Source organism: Dunckerocampus dactyliophorus, chromosome 18, assembly GCF_027744805.1.
Source record: "Dunckerocampus dactyliophorus isolate RoL2022-P2 chromosome 18, RoL_Ddac_1.1, whole genome shotgun sequence".
Classification (NCBI taxonomy): domain Eukaryota; kingdom Metazoa; phylum Chordata; class Actinopteri; order Syngnathiformes; family Syngnathidae; genus Dunckerocampus; species Dunckerocampus dactyliophorus.
Window position 1 is genome coordinate 18899065 of NC_072836.1, and position 20013 is coordinate 18919077.

The 20013-nt window shown below is 42.2% G+C and overlaps 2 protein-coding genes across 2 annotated transcripts; one reads left to right on the forward strand and one right to left on the reverse strand.

Annotated features, from left to right (window-relative positions):
* Nucleotides 1-217: 217 nt before the first annotated feature.
* On the reverse strand, nt 218-4290 carry desi1a (desumoylating isopeptidase 1a). Its single transcript, XM_054759516.1, has 6 exons — nt 4099-4290; nt 3829-3850; nt 3531-3600; nt 2382-2491; nt 2012-2134; nt 218-1717 (listed from the first exon to the last, which is right to left on the reverse strand). Exons 1-6 carry the CDS (start codon nt 4187-4189, stop codon nt 1627-1629), a joined length of 507 nt encoding a protein of 168 aa, XP_054615491.1. The 5' UTR covers nt 4190-4290; the 3' UTR covers nt 218-1626.
* A 347-nt stretch (nt 4291-4637) lies between these two features.
* On the forward strand, nt 4638-16529 carry flii (FLII actin remodeling protein). The gene is made up of 31 exons (XM_054760669.1): nt 4638-4795; nt 5764-5874; nt 6342-6413; nt 6608-6688; nt 6767-7014; nt 7139-7242; nt 7355-7530; nt 7616-7773; nt 7856-7940; nt 8084-8231; nt 8802-8932; nt 9021-9128; nt 9213-9317; nt 9397-9576; nt 9682-9764; nt 9838-9912; nt 9992-10075; nt 10233-10404; nt 10478-10585; nt 10763-10954; nt 11621-11719; nt 11809-11898; nt 11980-12119; nt 12184-12388; nt 12446-12600; nt 12672-12732; nt 12816-12944; nt 14274-14380; nt 14471-14576; nt 15409-15474; nt 15552-16529. The coding sequence occupies exons 1-31, from the start codon at nt 4733-4735 to the stop codon at nt 15684-15686; spliced, it is 3777 nt and encodes a 1258-aa protein (XP_054616644.1). The 5' UTR covers nt 4638-4732; the 3' UTR covers nt 15687-16529.
* The last annotated feature ends 3484 nt before the right edge of the window (nt 16530-20013 follow it).

The following is a 20013-nucleotide window of genomic DNA, read 5'->3' on the forward strand; positions in this document are numbered from 1 at the left end:
TGCAGGCTTAAATAAAATAGTGCAACTTGTGTAAAAACTTGTGTAAATTGTGTAAAACTTGTGTAAAAAGTATTAATAAAGAAAAATTACACTGGCTCTTGAGTTTCTATTGTGCGTGCAATCACCCAGCTTCTCCTCCCCAAAAAAGAACCCTGCATGTGCCCAGCTCTATTAGGTCAAATGTAAGCCCAAAATAACACCACAGATTCTGAAAAAGTTATAGTCAATGGCTTTATGTGTTGGTCAAGTTACAAAAACAATTACACGACAATATTAACAATATGCATGAACATGGGGAACTACATCTATCTCATGTGAAAAGGATACGAGGAAGCTAGCAATGACATGTAGAGCAAAATACAAGAGAAGTTTTGCTCACATACGTTTCATTGGTCAGGTCAGCGGGTCCAATTGTATGTAGCAGAAGGTTAACTGACTGAAGGGGAACTCACAATATAATCTTCTGATATTATTTCAGTGCAAGAGAGTTTAAAATAAATATACACAACTATTGAGTGCAAAATGTCGATGGCTGCCTGCAAGGTAGAGTTAAGAGTCAGTGCTGGTTCTGTGCTTCTTTCATCCTTCGCTTTGCTCACGCGGTGTCGTCCGACCGCATCCTCGCCCCCTACCTGTATGAATCTTAGAAATCAAGCATTCTCTCTGGTGGCATCAGAGTCGATTGGACACTGGGATTCTTATAGGCTAAGAGTGCTGATGGTTTCTACACATGAGCGTGACGAATGCTTTATTAGACTTCACGTCAAGTCTTGCAGTAGCAAAGCAGAGGGAAATGAAGGCACGGACGTGAAGTACCACACATACACGCACGCCGGTATAGAAAGAGGGGTTTTGATGACGTTCATTGCCAGTGCTAACCAAATACTGAACCATAAGCGGTTATTTTGCTTTCGGGGCTCAGTCGTTTTATGGTAGCTGATGTTTCCAGTTAATCCTCCTGTGGCATGACTTACATCGTAAACAACAGTTCAGCAAATGGAATGGTCATGTTGTATAAAAGGTAAGGTGGGGTAAAGAAGGCGACAAATGACGGGTTGAAACGGTACAAAAGGACGTGTGATGGGAAACTGACCAAGAAATAACAAACTGGTGTTGACATGAAAAGATTCTTGTTGCTAAAACAATATATTAATAAAGATATATTAAAGATGTCTCTGAAATAAATGTGTTCCATTGTAGTCAGCGGCAGGAGTCTCAACTTTGAATCTGAATTATGCTGCATCAATAAATTCTGTACTTACGTCCAAACTGTATACTAATTATACAAACTAAACTAGCTTGGTGCACCAATACATGTCAACTATGTCCAAGTACTGCAAGTGTACGATGCAGTACACCACTGCAAATACTACCACAATAATGAACAAATAGCTTTTAGTGTCCATCAAAACTGAGCTTGTAAAGGCAGAATTCTCTTGCATTGGATTCCAATGTGCAGGTGCCCCTTGGTGAAGTAAACGTAATAAAATATACATTGTCTTATCTTCCAAAGACATATGGCACCAGGTGGAGTAGATAAAGAAGGGCACGGGATGTTTATTTGAGACTACTTGCTGACTGACTCCGATGGAACTGAGCCTATGTGTGCGTTGCTCTCTCTTCGTTTTAGAGGTTTCTCCCTCCGTTGATGACGTTGCCTCCTGGCGGGGCGATGTGGATGGAGTCCAAAATGGGCCGCAATATCTGGCCAAAAGGTCTAGAGATAAAAGCAGATTGGATTGATGCCCTATCCTTCCACGATTAACGCAGCGGTTAAGCCTAAAATTGTTCATAGCCTGGATACATTTGGGGTAAAAGTCAATCTTATTGCTGGAAATGACACAAGAAAGTGTCCATTTGCCATTTTCATTGTTTTTACAGTTTGAAAATGATTTATATACCTGAGACTGAAGCAATCTTTTAGGCATACAGCTTGGAATCGTTCTACTTTGTTACACTATCAAGGTGCAGTTAAGCGGCGCTAGCATGCAGGCGGGGTTATTAAACTCACGTGGCGAGGACTTCAGATGGGAGGTCAGTGATGTAGGAGGGGATGGGCGTGCCTGTCAAAAACTGAGCCACCTCGTTGGTGAACGTGTTGCAGTTATGCTCAAACAGTCGATACCTGTCACCTCTGAAAGAATAGAAGAGAAACAACTATTAGGAGAGGTCCATGACAAAAATAAATCTGGATACCAAATATTGTATATCTGACAAAGAAGAAAATGTACAATCAAAGTTATTTTTAGGTAAAAAAAAAAAAAAAAAAAAAAAAAAAAAAAGTATGGCTACATATGGTCACCATAAAAACACAACACGCTTTTTGGATTATTCGTGGATCATAAACCCCACGTAACCGCACTGGACGTTTCAAAGTGTACCTGTATGTGCTTTCTCCCAAAGACGAGAGATACTCCATGAAGATCTCCTCCGAGACTTCGGTCTCACCAAGTTCCACAACTGTGTCAGGAGGTCCCAGCATTGTTCCACCCTGAAAAGCGCACAATCATCCTTTTATATGGGAATACATTAATACCTCATGTATTATTATTAATTGGTTCCAGACTCGACCATGATAAGTGAACTTTGTGTGAATGTTTATACATCAAATATTCTCGTAGTTAGAGCATTGAAAACCTGTTTACAACCTTGTAAATAGGGGCTTTAACATTATTAGAGCCCTCTAGACATGAAATAGCACCCATATAGTCACCTTTACACTCGCACCTAATATAGTAAACACAGCGCTTATGCTATTGAAGACATAAATATGACTTGTGCTCATGTGTGTTGCTGTAAATGTGTTCCGGTGCTCGGGGAGCTGAATGGGAGGGTAGGTGTGTACAGGAAGTACAGTTTTAGCTTGGCATGGGTTACGGCCGCAACAGTAGCCCGTGTAAGGGATTATTGTGCCTGTTGTGAGATCTTTCAAACCGGCAATAAAAGCCTGTTGTTCCGGCCATCAAGTCTGGTGCCTGTGGTCTCACCCAACATTACAGGAACATTACTAGTGACACCTAGTGACACCTAGTGACCAGTGTAGAGTACTACATATCAGCACAACATCTTGGAATGCGTCTAGTCCATTTAGCAATTTTTATGATTGAAAATGCCTAATTTATGCAAGAATTGTGTACAAAAGGCTGAATTTTTTGAAAACTAATAATACACCATATTCAACCACAGAACAGCATGATTGAATAATATGTTTTAGAAAAACACATAATAGAGTGAATCCACAGATTCCGAGCACGTAGTGGCGAGCGATTACTGTATTTGATTTTTACACAAAAATACCCTCCATTATCAAAATAACTTCTCTTTTTTCAATTTAATTTACGTTATTGGAGTCTTTGACACAGCCACACGCTTGCACAATAACTACTATAAAGTTACAAAAGATCTATATGCTAAAAGTAGTACTTCATTTGTAAGTTACTGAAAAAAATGGCTAGAGCCAAAAGAGTTTGCTTTGTGGTGAACTAGTAAGACATGATGAGCTTTATAATAAAAATGTAAATATTACTTACAGGCGAACAGCTGGAGATTCCTTCCCCTCCAAAGAAGAACTCATCCCCATATGCCACTATGGCTGTGTGCCTACACAAGAAACACAGCATTCATTTTGTAGTGCAACTTATACAATGGCTATACTGTATTCCTAAAATGTGTCTTTATCATTTCCTAGGACAGGATTATAAACACCACCTGAGGCTGTTTCAACATCCTGTGTTGTTATCTGTAAACACTGTTAAGCTAACTTGAAATGACTAAGCGTTTTTACATGTGTGGTTAAGTACGCGTATAAATGCAAAATGTGTCACATACCATATACCGTCCAGTTGTTTTCCTGTTCAAATGAAAGAAAAGGTGATTTCATGTGAAGATATTGACAACAAACATGAATATAGCGAGTGGAGCTGTGGTATTTGTGCAGTTTCACCTCCAAATTGGTTTTCCATAGGAACATACATTTTACATATATCATTAAGAAAAGTAATCTGATACTGATCAACATGTTTCAAATGTGAACAGCGTTTAGTAATAAGAGAAAGCCGACTGTTTGACGCTAAATGAGGCCGGGGGGTCTGAACTTACCCAGCATGATCGGGCTGAGGTTGCGTGCCATTCCCCTTGATAGATCATAAATATACAATTGCACATTATATCGTGTAGAATTGCTCTCCATAATGTTGCCTGCTTGGACTGATAGCTGTTTAAGAAAAAACCTTCGAGTCACAGCTGACAAGGAGGGCCTTTAGAGATGATGTCATTACGTAAAACACTACATCCCATTTTAGCGCTTTCAAAATAAAACACTTTGCGTATGAGGCCACGATAACATCCCGAGACTTGGAAGCGTACTTTGAAGGGACAACATATATTCCGGTATTTACGTTTACTGTACTGTAGCATGACGTGACAATTTAGCTATTTATGTATTTTTTTCACATACAAAGTGGTTAGTGAAGTCTTTATTATACACAATAATCTTCAGTGTAAATATGCATGTTCTTTCTCTATAACATATGACATTAACTGTTATTATTGTGAATTGTAGGCCACCGTTGGGTGACGCTGTGCGTTTTACAGTTATTTAGGCTACCCCCCAAAGCGAAAGGGGGCGGTAATGCGGAGAAAGTACCGTGTTGTCATCTTTATAGTGAAAAAGAAGAGGCATACAACCAAAATAGACATGCGACAGCGGAGCAGCTGACATCATTCGGCAGAAATGGCTGCTACCGGAGTGCTTCCCTTTATAAGGGGAGTAGACCTCAGTGGGAACGACTTTAAAGTAAGCTTTTTGACATGTATTGGAGTGTATATTAGGTTTTTATGACCGATCGTTTATATCAAATTAGCGGGTTAAAGCTCAAGACTCAGCACACTCAACGAATAAAGGCTGAATCTCCAAAACACTAGCTTAGCTTAACATTATTAGCTGGGCGTTAGCCAGTTGTCAAGATATTTGACATTAACCAGTACATTCGAACATGTCTCGGAGCACTGGCGCCTGTCACCAAAATGTTTAACTCTTAAAAGCATGGGTTTTATATCACTTAACCATCCTTCTTTAGCTTTGTTTACAGCTTATGGGCGCTCCTACTTGAACTGGGTTAAAGTTAGCTCCTAATTTCAGCATCCCATTCGCGTATACTGTACAACAATAGATGTTGAAAAGTTAACGGATTGACGGTTTACCAACAGCGTATGTAGTTATTAGAATGAACTCACGTATTGCTGATCTTGGGCCACCCTTGTATCGTCATGGTTTGGCAGCTGCAGTGATGGAACGCATGTTTGAACTGACACAATTATTTACAACTGCTAATTTATATGAAAATCTATTCTTACTAAAGTCTTCCTAATAGTTTTTCCACGCCAGTCTGTATATAATACTTGTACTTACAATGATACCTGTTGCACATAGTTTGTAACCTATGGAATGACCAATAATAGCATATATTCACATTAAATGCAGCAGTGAAGAAAGTATGGAAGTAAAAGTTGTTATGCCCTGAAATTTTGCTAGATAAATATGCCCGATGTGGGTTATTCTTTAAAATCAGGTTAGGTTGAGGTTTTGCTTATTTGTTGTCAATTCGGGTAAACAAACAAACATTATCATAATATAATCTGACTTTTTAGTTAAATATCTTCTATTTAAAAGATAGTTTAGGAAGAATGCATTGTCAAGTCATTGTCAATAGTACTGGTTAAGTCTGCTATGTTAATTTATAACCATCTTTGGAATCCTTTCAGGGTGGATATTTCCCTGAGCATGTCAAATGCATGAGCAGCTTGCGATGGCTCAAACTCAACAGGACAGGGCTATGTTACCTCCCAGAGGAGCTCTCCTCTCTGCAGAAGCTGGTGAGAACTACATTGCTGTTTACTTATTAGCATGCCATATGTTTGTTGTCTTTTTTGTCCAGTATATTTAAGGGAAATTGCAACAAGTTGGTTAAATCATTGTTGTGGCCTCTGGCCTACTGTGTGGCTGTTGTGTGTCATGTCTCATTGCATAACAGTGTTCCTCAAAACACACCAGCTTGTGCTTTCTTATTGCATCAACAGATTGTTGCATTTCTTTAAGGACGAGCACAGTTCTGTTGAAATGGTCCACACCTCTGATAGGATTAACCTCCAACCTCCAGCTTTGTGGTCTTTTCTAACATTGTTTGCCCTTACAAAGTGTGTGTAAATAAGATTACCGTAGTCTGTTTTTCTAGCTAGCAGTCACTGTGTTGGGCAAAAGTCCAAATAATAATTTCAGTGTGGTGTTGCATTTTGTCTTTTCTTAAGCAGAAGTCATTAAGTTGCTTCTTTTTTTCCTTCAGGAGCATCTTTCAGTGAGCCACAACAGCCTGACCACCTTACATGGGGAGCTGTCCAGTTTGCCAAACTTGAGGGTAATTAACAAGTATATGTACACAATGTGGAACATGTAAAGTCAAACTGCAATGGAAATTAAATGAATCCTGATGAAACTGTCACCATCATTTGCTGTACAGCCAGGACAATCATACACTGCTGTCCTGTGTCTGGATAAGTTATTAGTGATTTCAATAGAGTACAAATGGCCTAAATGTGTTTATTTGTGCAGGCTGTGGTTGCACGTGCCAACAACCTGAAAAACTCTGGCGTTCCAGATGACATCTTCCAGCTTGATGACCTATCTGTGCTGGTACACAAAAATATGTCAGAATTTCTCCCTCTATGATTTGAAGGATGTTTTAAAGACTCGCATGTTCTTCTCCTGTAGGACTTGAGCTACAACCAGCTGACAGAGATCCCCAGGGACCTTGAGAACAGCAGGAACATGCTGGTGCTCAATCTGAGCCACAATGGCATCGACTCAATCCCCAACCAGCTGTTCATTAACTTAACTGACCTGCTGTATCTGGACCTCAGTGACAACAAGCTGGACAGCCTGCCTCCCCAGATGAGACGCCTGGTCCACTTGCAGACTCTAATCCTGAACAACAACCCGCTGATGCATGCCCAGTTGCGGTAAGAAATAGACTTTGAAGAGAAGGAACTATAATGCATGACAACTCCATCCCTGTCAGTCTTACTGTAAAAACAGAAAGATTGCTTTTTGCGTGATGATGTGTGATATTGCCTGTGTGAGCAGCCAGCTGCCAGCCATGGTGGCGCTACAAACTCTCCACCTGAGGAACACCCAGAGAACGCAGAGCAACATGCCCACAAGCCTGGAAGGTCTCATGCAGTTAGCAGGTAGCGCACTTAAACGTCCCTTTTTTAGTCGCACAGAGTAGTTTGACACATGCATTACTACACCAAATTCGGATTTTGCGTTTTAGAATTTGCTTGTGTTGCTCTTATACAGATGTCGACTTGTCCTGTAATGACCTGACTCGGGTGCCAGAGTGCCTCTATTCACTGGGAAGTTTGAAAAGACTCAACCTGAGTAGTAATCAGATCTCGGAACTGTCGCTCTGCATTGACCAGTGGACTCAACTTGAGACGCTCAACCTTAGCCGCAACCAGCTCACCTCATTGCCTGTGCGGATGACTTTAAAATATGAAAACAATCTATCCCATCTTGCAGCTCAAATGACAATTACAAATTGCTTTATCTGTCATCCAGTCGGCCATCTGTAAGCTGTCCAAACTGAAAAAGCTGTACGTGAACTCCAACAAACTGGACTTTGATGGTGTTCCACCTGGCGTTGGCAAACTGTCCAATCTGGCTGAGTTTATGGCAGCCAACAACAACCTGGAACTCATCCCCGAGGGACTCTGTAGGTGGGTATAACACATTATGTTGGTACGTTTCGAAACAAGTTTCTTAACTGAGTATGTGCTTTTGTTTTGTTTGGTGATGCAGATGTGGCAAACTGAAGAAGCTAGTGCTGAACAAAAACCGCTTGGTGACACTGCCTGAGGCTATTCATTTCCTGACTGACTTAGAGGTACTGTATCATACATAGCTCACGAGTACAATGTTCAAGTCACTTTTATAAGCACTTCCTTATATATCGCTTTATTTATTTTTTTTAAAGAACACTGCTGCAAATTCTTTACATTTCCTGAAAAACTTAATATGTCTTTGTAGATACTGGATGTGCGTGAGAACCCCAACCTGGTGATGCCTCCAAAGCCAGTGGACAGAGCAGCAGAGTGGTACAACATTGACTTCTCCCTGCAGAACCAGCTGCGGCTGGCTGGGGCCTCACCCGCCACTGTAGCAGCTGCTGGAGGAGGTGTGGGCTTTAGTTCAATACCTTCACAGTAGGGGTGTGACAAGATCTCACGGAATAAGAACGTGACAGGATTTCTCGTTCAGAAAAAAAATGTCTCGTGGGCACTAGACTTGGGACGATAAATGAAAATGAACTAGATAATTTTGCCAGCCTCAGTATATCGCCATGTGCATGCGTGTCTGTTTTCCTTGCCTCTCGCCTTCAAACAGGCAAGAAGAGAGTTCACTCTGTGCATTGGTTTCAGCACCTTGGCACGTTCCATAGAACAACAGCATGAACGGAATGAGCCCTTTTGCCAAGTCATACAGTCTTGGTGGGTGGAGGCGGGGCCGCTTGCATACAGAGTGCAGAAGAGTGTAACATAGTAGAACTTAAAATAGTACATTGCAGTATATTGTCACATTCTGTAAAAGTAATGTTAAAATCTCATCTCGTTCTCGTAGACCCAATCTTGTGTATCGTCTCGTGTATCTTGAGTATCTCGTGACACCCCTACTTCATAGCCAGTGCCAACTTGCCTTTGCACTCTCGGCATCTTTCCATGGGGTTTGTTGCTACTTGCATGTGCAGGGGCCAGTCCCAGAGATCCGCTGGCGAGGAAGATGAGGCTAAGGAGGAGAAAGGACTGTTCCCAGGATGATCAGGCCAAGCAAGTGCTGAAGGGCATGAGTGATGTTGCACAGGAAAAGAAGAACCTGGAGGTGAGGAAAGAGTTTTCCTGCCAAATGCCTCTCTGTGAGCAGAGAAATAAAAAGGATTCATAAATACCTTGACGTGAACATTCTGCAGGAGAACGGGGATTTGAAATATGGAGATTTAAAGGTACGGCGATGGGATAAGAGTCTGGAGAAGCCTCAACTGGACTACTCTGAGTTCTTTATGGAAGACGCGGGCCAGGTATTGTCTCTCTCTGTTATCACGCCTCCTCATCTTCTCGTGTTGCAAGTGCACCGTAAGCAGGTCCCTTCCTCATCACTCCAGATGCCAGGTGTGAGCGTGTGGCAGATAGAGAACTTCGTTCCCATGCAAGTCGATGAAACATTCCATGGCAAGTTTTATGAGGCAGACTGCTACATCGTCCTCAAGGTAAGCAACTGGTCAGCCATCACTCGTAGACATTTGTTGGTACTCTGTGCTGACCTGGCCTCTCTCATTGCCCTTGTAGACCTTTTTGGACGACAACGGAGCGCTGAGCTGGCAGATCTACTACTGGATCGGCCAGGAAGCCACGCTCGACAAAAAGGCCGGCTCTGCCATTCACGCCGTCAACCTCAGGAACTTCCTTGGAGCGGAGTGCAGGACAGTAAGGGAGGAGATGGGAGATGAAAGCGAGGAGTTTAGCGCCGTATGTATAAACATCTTCTTGCTATGTAAATATGCACGGTACATGCCAACTCATGGCTATAACGACTGGTTAGCCTCCCAATGACATTTAGTCTTTAATGCGCAGGTGTTTAACAATGAGATCTCATACATCGAGGGAGGCACTGCCAGTGGATTCTACACCGTGGAGGACACACACTATCCTGTCAGGTAGACTACAAATGAATTGTCTTGAAGTATTTGTCTCCCCTTGTGCTAAAAAAAACATTTGTGTCTTTATCAGGCTATACAGAGTTTATGGCAAGAAAAACATCCGACTAGAGTCTGTACCTGTGAAGTCCTGCTCCCTCGATCCACGGTGACCCACACACACTCATGGAAAATTCTGGTTTTAACAATATGTATTCCTAACATTCACTGTTTTACCATCTATGCAGCTACGTGTTCCTGTTGGACAATGGACTGGAAATCTTTATCTGGAGAGGCGCCAACGCTACGCTGAGTGGCACCACAAAGGCCAGGTCAGGGGACAGGAATGAACAAATGTTTCGCTTATTCATGAGTATTATTTTTTTGGTAAGGAAAAGGAATGCTAACTATTCTTTGAGCCCACAAGATCTGTCTTGAGGCTTGTTTAGAGTTGCGTAGCCGTACATGTTCACTGTTGTCCCCTTTCAGGTTGTTTGCAGAGAAGATCAACAAGAATGAGCGTAAAGGGAAGGCAGAGATCACAACTCTAATGCAGAAACAGGAGCCTCCGAGTTTCTGGGAGATACTGGGGGGACAACCAGAGGAGATTAAGAAACACGTTCCAGATGACTTCTCTCCCATCAGACCCAAACTATACAAAGTAAACCACACTGTTTTGATAAGTGTGGTAAATAAATTGTACTGAATGCTTTGTTTCTGTTGATGGGGTGTAGGTGGGCTTGGGTCTGGGCTACCTCGAGCTGCCTCAGATCAACTACAAGCTGTCTGTGGAGCACAAAGACCACAAAATCAAACTGGACACGCTGCCAGAGCTCAGACTGGTACGTTAATTCACATCCAGTAAGGATCAGAACTAATCCCAGTTGATCCCTACAAAGTCAAAAAGTGCATTTCTGAACCTGACGTCTGCTTTCGTTATCGTTATCGCTCCTTTTCCATGTGACCTACTTCCATCGGTGCAACTCTCATCATCTCCTGCTTTTCATCGCCTCCCTCAGCTGCAGTCGCTGCTCGACACCAAGTGCGTGTACATACTAGACTGCTGGTCTGATGTCTTCATCTGGATCGGGAGGAAGTCTCCCCGACTCGTCCGAGCCGCAGCTTTAAAACTGGGTCAGGAGATCTGCTCCATGCTGCACCGGCCAAAACACGCCTGCGTTACCCGAAACCTTGAGGGCACCGAATGCCAGGTAACACTTCCTGACATTAATAGACACACTGCCTAACTGGTTGTAGCTAGTGAGAAATTCTGAATGAATACTCAAAACATCCCCAAAACTTTTCAGTATTAAAATCTCACTAACAGTGAATTTTCACAGGACTATCATAATGGCAGCACCGTGATTGCTCGTAATGTGACTCAGCTGCAAGATAATCCTTAGATACAGTAGAAGTTAGGTTTATATCGCCACATCGTGTAAACATCGTTTACCTTGTGTCCCTGGAAATTATTTATGGTAAAGCCTATCACAGAACTTCATGGTTTCTCTTTTTTTCATCTTTTATTCTTGTAAAAGTACGGCTCTTTTTTCCATTTTTGCTGTTTTAGTTTTCTTGTTGAATTGTATTTTTAGAAAGTGCCAAGGGCCAATAAAAAACAAAAAAAACAAATGGCCCCCGGGCCAAACTTTGGACACCTGTGTCTTCTTCCTCAGCACACCACACCCACACTGTTGACTAGCTGAGTGACTCTCGTGTTTATGGATGCAATTTACGTTTTTATCAAATTTATAGGACCACATATGTAATCACGGTGTAAACGGAGGACCACATGCATATGTAACATATTGCATCTTGGAAGTAACTTACTACCTTCACATACCTGAATTTTGTACACTTTTCCTCCTCCGTGTCAGGTGTTTAAGTCCAAGTTCAAGAACTGGGACGACGTGCTGAAGGTGGACTACACCCGAGCTGCAGAGACAGTGCAGCAGAATGACAACCTCCAAGGCAAGGTGGGTAATTGCACACATCAGTGTTATCCGCACAACAGGAAGACGCGTTTCTCCTCACTTCACGAGGCGTTCGTGTCTTCTGTACACAGGTGAAAAAGGATGCGGAGCAGAAAGACCAGATGAAAGCGGACCTCACAGCTCTCTTCCTTCCCAGGCAGCCAGCCATGCCTCTCACTGAGGTGAGGCCACAGTCTCACACACACACACACACACGCAACGCAAGGAGCCTCCGTTGATGTTTCTGTCCATGTTGTGTGCAGGCTGAACAGCTTATGGAGGAGTGGAACGAAGACCTGGACGGCATGGAAGGATTCGTGTTGGAGGGCAAGAAGTTTGCTCGTCTTCCAGAGGAGGAGTTTGGTCACTTCTTCACACAGGACTGCTACGTCTTCCTCTGCAGGTACGCATGTGGAATAGTTCAAGTAAGCAGACTTGTGTGAAACTATCTCACCACGCTTTGGCAGATACTGGGTACCTGTGGAGTACGAGGATGACGAGGAGAAGAAAGAGGGTGAAGGCAAGGAGGACGAGGAGGACAAACAGCCCGAGGAAGACTTCCAGTGTGTGGTGTACTTCTGGCAGGGCCGACAAGCTTCCAACATGGGCTGGCTCACCTTCACCTTCTCCTTGCAGAAGAAGTTTGAGAGCCTTTTCCCCGGCAAACTGAAGGTACCGTAACTAGCCCTGCACGCCCTCTTCTCAGTGGATGACCGTGTCGTCCTCCAGGTGGTGCGTATGACACAGCAGCAGGAGAACCTGAAGTTCCTGTCCCACTTCAAGAGGAAGTTCATCATCCACAAAGGGAAGAGGAAACAGAAGACCGACTCGGCCCAGCCGTCCCTCTATCACATCCGCACCAACGGCAGTGCACTTTGCACCAGGTAGCCAAGAACGCCACACCATCACATCCTCTTTTACGTCTGAAGCTGACATGTCGCATCTGTCCTGTCAGAACCATCCAGATCGGAACAGACTCGGGCAATCTCAACTCAGAGTTCTGCTTCATTCTCAAAGTTGGTATTATCTGCTTTTCAAAAACAAAGATCTGACCTGTGAGCCCAAATACTGAAGAAGCATCCTTGTTTGTGGTCTGCAGGTACCGTTCGAGAGCACAGACAATCAGGGCATCGTTTACACGTGGGTGGGCCGCGCTGCCGACCCAGATGAGGCCAAGCTGGCCGAGGACATCATGAACAGCATGTTTGACGACACGTACAGCAAGCAGGTACGTCTGCATTACTACGGCACGTTAAACCAAACAAGCAGACCGGGAGGTGTGGGTTGGATCACTTGAGCCCAAACGTGAACGCTGCACGGACCCAAGACACAAACCAGCGTTCAAAAGTGGGGAGGAATCACAAATATGATAGAAGATGTGTCTCTCTCTGCCTTCTTAAAGATATTTTAGAACAGGGGTGTCCAGACCTTTTCCACTTTGGCCACATGCTGAAATATAACAGGATGCAAGGGCCACTTTGATAGTGTGTCACGTAACCCACGTAGCTATGTTCATGAGTTATACGGATATACTTCAAGAAAAAACTTGATCTTAGCTTGTGACATAGATGGAAAAAGCATTATTAATATGAACGTAGGTCTTTGCTCTTTTTTTTCCCTCAAATATTCAACTTTCTTCTTAAATAATCTTTGTAAATTTTCTTTATTATATTTATCTATTATGACTTTATTCCCATAATATTAACTTCTTCCCAACCTAATTTTCCTAAAATTACAGTTTTATTTTGTTTCTCATAAAATTAAATAAAATGTTTTCTTTAATATTTAATATTTCAGTTCTATGCTAGTAAAATGACATTATTTTTCCTCATAATATTACGAGTTTATTGTCTTAAAATTGCAACTGTTTTCTCGTTAGAATGACTTTTTTTCTGTACAAATAAGTTTTCATTTCTGATTTTTTTTTTTCAACTAATTCAACTTTCTTTTTGTAAATGTTCTTCTCCTAATTTTGGTTTTATTCCCATAATATTTTTACTTTAATCTTGCACTTTTTTTGGGCAACCTAATTTTCCAAAAATTACAACTAGTTTGTTTCACATGTTACAACTGCATAAAAAATAGCATCTTTTTTCTTTAATATTCCAACTTTATGCTACTAAACTGACATTTTTCCTCATATTACGTTATTCTCATAAAATTACGACTTTTTCCTCGTTATTTTATTTTTCTTGTAAAATTACTGCTTTTTCCCTTTTTTTTTGTGTTAAAAATTGTATTTTTTTACAACGTGCTGCGGGCCAATAAAAAAAACAGCTGCGTGCTGCAAATGGCTTCTGAGCGGCACGTTGGACACCCCTGTTTAGATGCTTCTTGTGATTTTCATAACAGGTATCAGAAAATAACAACCATGCTACTTTACCAAAGCTACCTGATCAGGTTACCTGGTTAGTTACTGCACCTCCTTTTGGTCCGATGCATATTACAGTGTTTTCTATGTTACTGCAAGTCCATATGATGGAGAATCTTTAAGTCTGCATATGAACGTTTTTAAAAACATGCACAGTTTTCACTCCGCCCTTTCCTCACCCGCTAGGTCATCAACGAGGGGGAGGAGCCAGAGAACTTCTTCTGGGTTGGCATCGGCGCACAGAAGGAGTACGACGAAGACGCCGAGTACATGAAATACGCTCGACTCTTCAGGCGAGTGTGGTCTCGTCAGTCTTGTTATATACTGGATACTCTTCTCCTTCCCACTGCTAACTTCGCTTATCCCACTCCGCCGCCTCTCAGGTGTTCCAATGAGAAAGGTTACTTCTCCGTGTCAGAGAAGTGCTCCGACTTCTGCCAGGACGACTTGGCCGACGACGACATCATGTTGTTGGACAACGGCAAAGAGGTAGCAATTAGCGACTGTTTAAAATGTTACAGTATTCACCGTATGTTCCAGACTATAAGTCACACTTCTTTTTTTTTTTTCTCCCAATGTTCGGTTGCTCCTTGGACTTATAGTAAGATATGACTTATATCAAAGTCGTCTCTCGCCATGTTGCGCTTCGAATTTTGCGGCTTCACTCTCACGGTTTTTCCAAATATATTCATCACTGTTTTGTGGTTGACTATGACCTAGTATGTAACAAAAATATGCATACCTAAGCAGATTTTACTTATTGTTGGCCGAAATTGAGCATCTTCAAGCATAAAAATGGTTACATTAACTAAAATACATGTAAGACATTTAGAAGATGTGATATGTAGTTTTCTGTACTGGTCACTAGGTGTCAGTAATGTTTACAGAGATGAGACAATGGCCACCACAGGAAGTATTATACAGAAACAGGAAGTAAAAAAAGGAACCACAAGGAACTCTCCCAATGCTAACATGTGAGTGTATATTATGTCTTATTTTCTCTTATGTCTACTATATTGGGTAATACGAGTGTAAAGGTGACTATAGGGATGTTATGTCATGTCTAGAGGGCTCTAATGTTAAAAGCCATATTTAGAAGGTCGTAAACAGGTTTTCTAACTACATATTATCACATCTTCTATGCTCTAACTATGAAAATATTGGATTTCTAAATAAGGAATCCTACTTCATGGAGATTCACTAATCACGGTCGGGTCTGGAACCGGTTAACTGCAATAAACGAGGGATTTTTTTTTTTATGTTAATTCATACTGACTCTTATTTTGCCTAATAAACCCGTGTGTCCCCCTCCTCCCCTCAGGTGTACATGTGGGTCGGTACTCAGACAAGCCAGGTGGAGATCAAACTGAGTCTCAAAGCCTGCCAGGTCTGTAAGAGAGAACCCGTGTGTTTTTATATGGGGGGGCTTTGATCACACTAACCTCACTGTGCTCCTTTTGAAAGGTTTACATCCAGCACATGCGCTCCAAAGACACCCAGCAACCCAGAAAACTGCGACTGGTACGCAAGGGCAACGAGCCGCACTGCTTCACACGTTGCTTCCACGCCTGGGGGGCTTTCAAAACGCCTCCCTCATAGACTCGCACACGTCCAGCTGCCATGTTCCTCCATTAAGATGATTGCCACAAGCTTTAGTAGGCTCCTCCAGACAGGGGAAAAAGGTCTCAATTTCTTTGGTTATTTGCAGCAAATGCTGCCAAGAATGTTATGATAAAAGAGCTATATTGTGTGGAAAGGTGCAAGGTGATTCTTCCAAATGCTGTAAATGCTGAGTGCCATTTTGCACAGCTCATCTGAACAGTTGTTTTTTTCTGCACTGTGGAATGTTTTTTTTCCCTCCATACTTGATGCTTCATACAGTACACTGATCGGCGATGCCGCTGCACCCTCGTGTACCCTGCAAGCCAGACACATTCGTCACGCAAAGACGCTTTAGGCAGCGGTTTTCCAGCGACATCGTCCGAGAGCTACAGCTTTGTTCTACAAGGTCGAATGTGCAATCGTTACAACCTGGGAGGCAGCCATCTTCTCGTTCACATTTAAGTTGCTTTTCTGGCGCTTTGCGAGCAAAGGCCACCACCGCGTTTTAAGATTTTACAGGACAGTGTTCTTAGACATCAAATTGTGCTATTTTCTGAAGAAAAAAATTCTTTAATGGGAGATCATATCAAGAGACATATCTACGTTAAACTACCGCAGCTGTAATCCATAATATCAGAACACATTCGTCATGTGATGGTTGTCTGAGCATGATCTATATTTTCTTATTTTTCCTTTTGGGTGACCTGTGTGCCTGTTAAGTGTGTGTGAGAACATCACCCCACCCCTCACATACTCATAAGTATGTGTGATCCTGATGCCACCTGCAGATGCTTTATTTATGTATTTTATATTAAAGAGAAATAAAAATCTTCACACATCTCTGTTGAGTGTTCATGTGTTATTTGTGGATTAGATCCTAGATTCCCAGAGTGGGAGACGCAGTGGCGTGTGGTCAGGGGCGTTAGGACTGTTCCAAGGGGCCCCAAAAATCTGATACAAAACGAGTATAATTTTACAATTTGTTTTTTTTTTTCAAATATAGTCATAAAACGATAAAACAATCTTTGTTTTTGTCAGTAAAAAATTAACCCACGTTGATCAAAAAGTATTGTGCATGACTAACATTACCATTCTCCCGGAATCGCTCTTTAACACCAACGAAGAAGAAGCGACAGGAAGCGTTTTGTTGATCCGTTTCATTTGGCGACGTTTGGCTGAAATTCTGCAAACGGTCGGCGCAGTGCAACACGTGCACTGCTAACATGATTAAACGCCCTGTTTTTCACGCCGGGCGTCTTTCACACCAGTCAGGTAAGTAAAAGAAATTACGTCGATCTTATGCCAAAATTGAAGCAGCAAACAAATTCACTTTATACTGCGAATAAGGTGGCCAACTCAAATATGTAGCTAACGTAAGCTTGTGTATTTTTTCATAGACAAACAACCTGACGTTAAAGCTAGCTTTAGCCAGGAAGTTGACCAGAACACGCGTTAAATGTTACCCCATTCACCGTACTTGTTTGATGTTCTGCACGCAGGTTGAGGAGCCCTGTGATTGGCTGGCGACCAGCTCGGATAGGCTCCAGCATACCCCCGCGACCCTAGTGAGGATAAATGGCATAGAAAATGGATCGAAGGTTAGTAGGAACTCCGTAACATGGTTAAGTTACACTTTGTCTATTCTGCATCATAAGACATTCTCCCACACATAAACAGGATATGTGTATTTGTTTTTTTCGAGAGGTTTTCAAAAATAAAAAAATTCATTACTTTTGAAATATGTAAAATCAAGTCTGTGATTAATTCTGATAAAGCATGTCTTCAACTTTAATTTGATACCTCATTCACTTCTGTGCCCCAAATATTAATTATTAATTATTAAGTTAGAGCAGATTTTATGTCGGAAACTAGTGCCTTTGGTGCCCATTGCTTTAACAATGAGTCAAAACAAAAGTTGTGATCGACCCACGAACCTTAGCAAGTACAACCGTACACCAAATAAATAAATAACTTGGGCTGTGAAAATCTCTTTTAAAAGTCAACAGAGTATCCACTTACATTTGTTTTGATCACAAAGTCCAGGGAAGAAAATCAAGTGTCATATATATTGTGGCGTATTAGAGCGATCTATCAGTGCTTGATTATGCAGGTCTGTTGTTGTATTTACTACTGCTACCACTAGAGGGTGTTGTGTACTCACGTAGGACACTTGTGCCGCTGAAGGGTGTTAAATGATAGCTAAATTATTTGTTTGCTTTTATATTTACAACCAAGGCATCCAGGACAATGCAAACGCAACATGTAGGACTTCAGCAATTAGATTTGAATAAAATTTCATCTGCAGATGGATATTGAATTGAATGAATATCCTGCATACCTTTTATCTTGTCCTGAAGCGCCGATTCACGAGTTTGAAAGGTTTAAAAAGTTGGACTTAACATTCGAAGCATTCCTTTGAGTCAGTGTGGTCCAACGGTCACTTTAAGTCGGATACAAATTGGAAAAGGAAGACGTAATCTTACCTAAGAAACATGTATATAAATGAAAATGCACCCGATATCTAATGAAAAAATAGCATTTTTAAGGACGTCCCCACGGGATCTCCAAATCGAGCGCACATGCACAGTGTCACATGTTTGCGTCGCTAAATGACGGGTTTTGTAAGACTGCTATTCAGTGGTTTGCTATTTCTATGTACTGGTTGAAAACAGCCCTGGAAGAAAGTCATTCATACAAAGTTCAGTTTTTAAAAAATCATGGCGACACGCAGACATTTCATCCAAGAACTTTGGTTAGCGTCGTCAGTTAAACCTTGCAAACTTTGATGGCCGGACCTCTGAAAAGAATCGGATTCGAGAATTGTGAGGATCCGGAATCAAAGCGAGGAATCTGAACCGGAATGGCTCAAATTCAAGCGATGTCCAACCTTACCAAGAAGCTGGCCTCCATATTGACCAACCACCCCCTCTGCCTGTGTGAAATGCTTTGGTTGTACATTCAGCACACAGAGATAGCAGCTGGTGATGTGTCAGGCGCCAACGAATGGGCTGTACGAGCCGGTTCTTTGGAATGAACGACAGGAGCCAGTTTGCGTCGTTGAGAGACGATTAGTTTTTTCCTCGTCTTTTTTTTCCCTGTTAAAGGCGAATGTCATTGGTCAAGATGCGTGGCGGAGAGCGGGGGAAGGGCGGGGTTAAAGACGCTGTGGTGATTCGTTCGTGACCTAATTTGTCTCTTGAGATGGATCTTCGTTTTTTTTTTATAAATATAACATTTTTATAGCTGTTCATTGAGGTTTAAATAAATCCAATTAAGTAATAAACATTCGATATGTTTTTTTTTTACTTTGGTAATTCATTTTACGCAATGCACGTAATTTGGTAATAAATTAATTTAAGGGCCGAGTGGTTAGCATGTTGGCCACACAGTCAGAAGATCGGGAAGATCTGGGTTCGAATCTCCGCTTGGTTTGAGCGTGAATGGTTGTTTGCCCTGCGATTGGTTGGCGACCAGTCCCGGGTGTACCCCGCCTCTCTCCCAAAGTCAGCTGGGATCGGCTCTTAAATTAATTTAAGACAACAAAAAAATCTGAGCAGCCACTTGGGAGCCGAAGGAGCCGGCTCTTTTTAGTGAGACGATGCAAAAGAACCGGCTCTCAAAAAAGAGCTGAAATCTGTGCCCAATAATACGGTGCGCCTGGCCTCATGTATGCCTTAAATACAGAAATAGCACCTGTAAGTGAGAATGCACCTTTCAATACGTGCGCCTTATGAAGGAGAGGCTTCAGTGCAGTCGTCACGTGCTACATCGTGGTTTCGACATCGCTCCCGCGCTCTGTTTCGACAATCAGTTGATAAATGACCTGTTTGGTGGTTGACTGTGGACCATCAGTCAAATATTGAAAAACGAGTTACGTATACGTAGTATTCTTGCCACTAGTCAGTAATGTTACATGACATTAGATTACCTTCACACTGCATGTCCAACACAACATAGTTCTCCTCTCATTCCGTGTGGAAGTGGTAAGGTTTTGGCTTCTTACTTTGCCCTTCTTCCCCACTCCGTTAAACGCTTTCTGAAGTTTAGCACAAGTAAATTGGAGAGGCAAACTAGTTAGCTCGGTAGGTGTGCTATGCTAGCAGCGGCCGTCTGTGTCCCTGCTCGGGATGTGCCGATCAATGCTGAAATATCGATACTTCTGATATTCTCCCCCCGTGAGAGGCAGGGAGTACTTTCAGTGTTAGTGCAGACCTGCCAACATGTACAAACATGTGGTACTCAACATGCAGTTTGACTCTTGAATACGCTTGTATGCTTCACAGCTCTCCATTTTGTTGCATGTTCCTGGTTTCAGTTTCGAGTT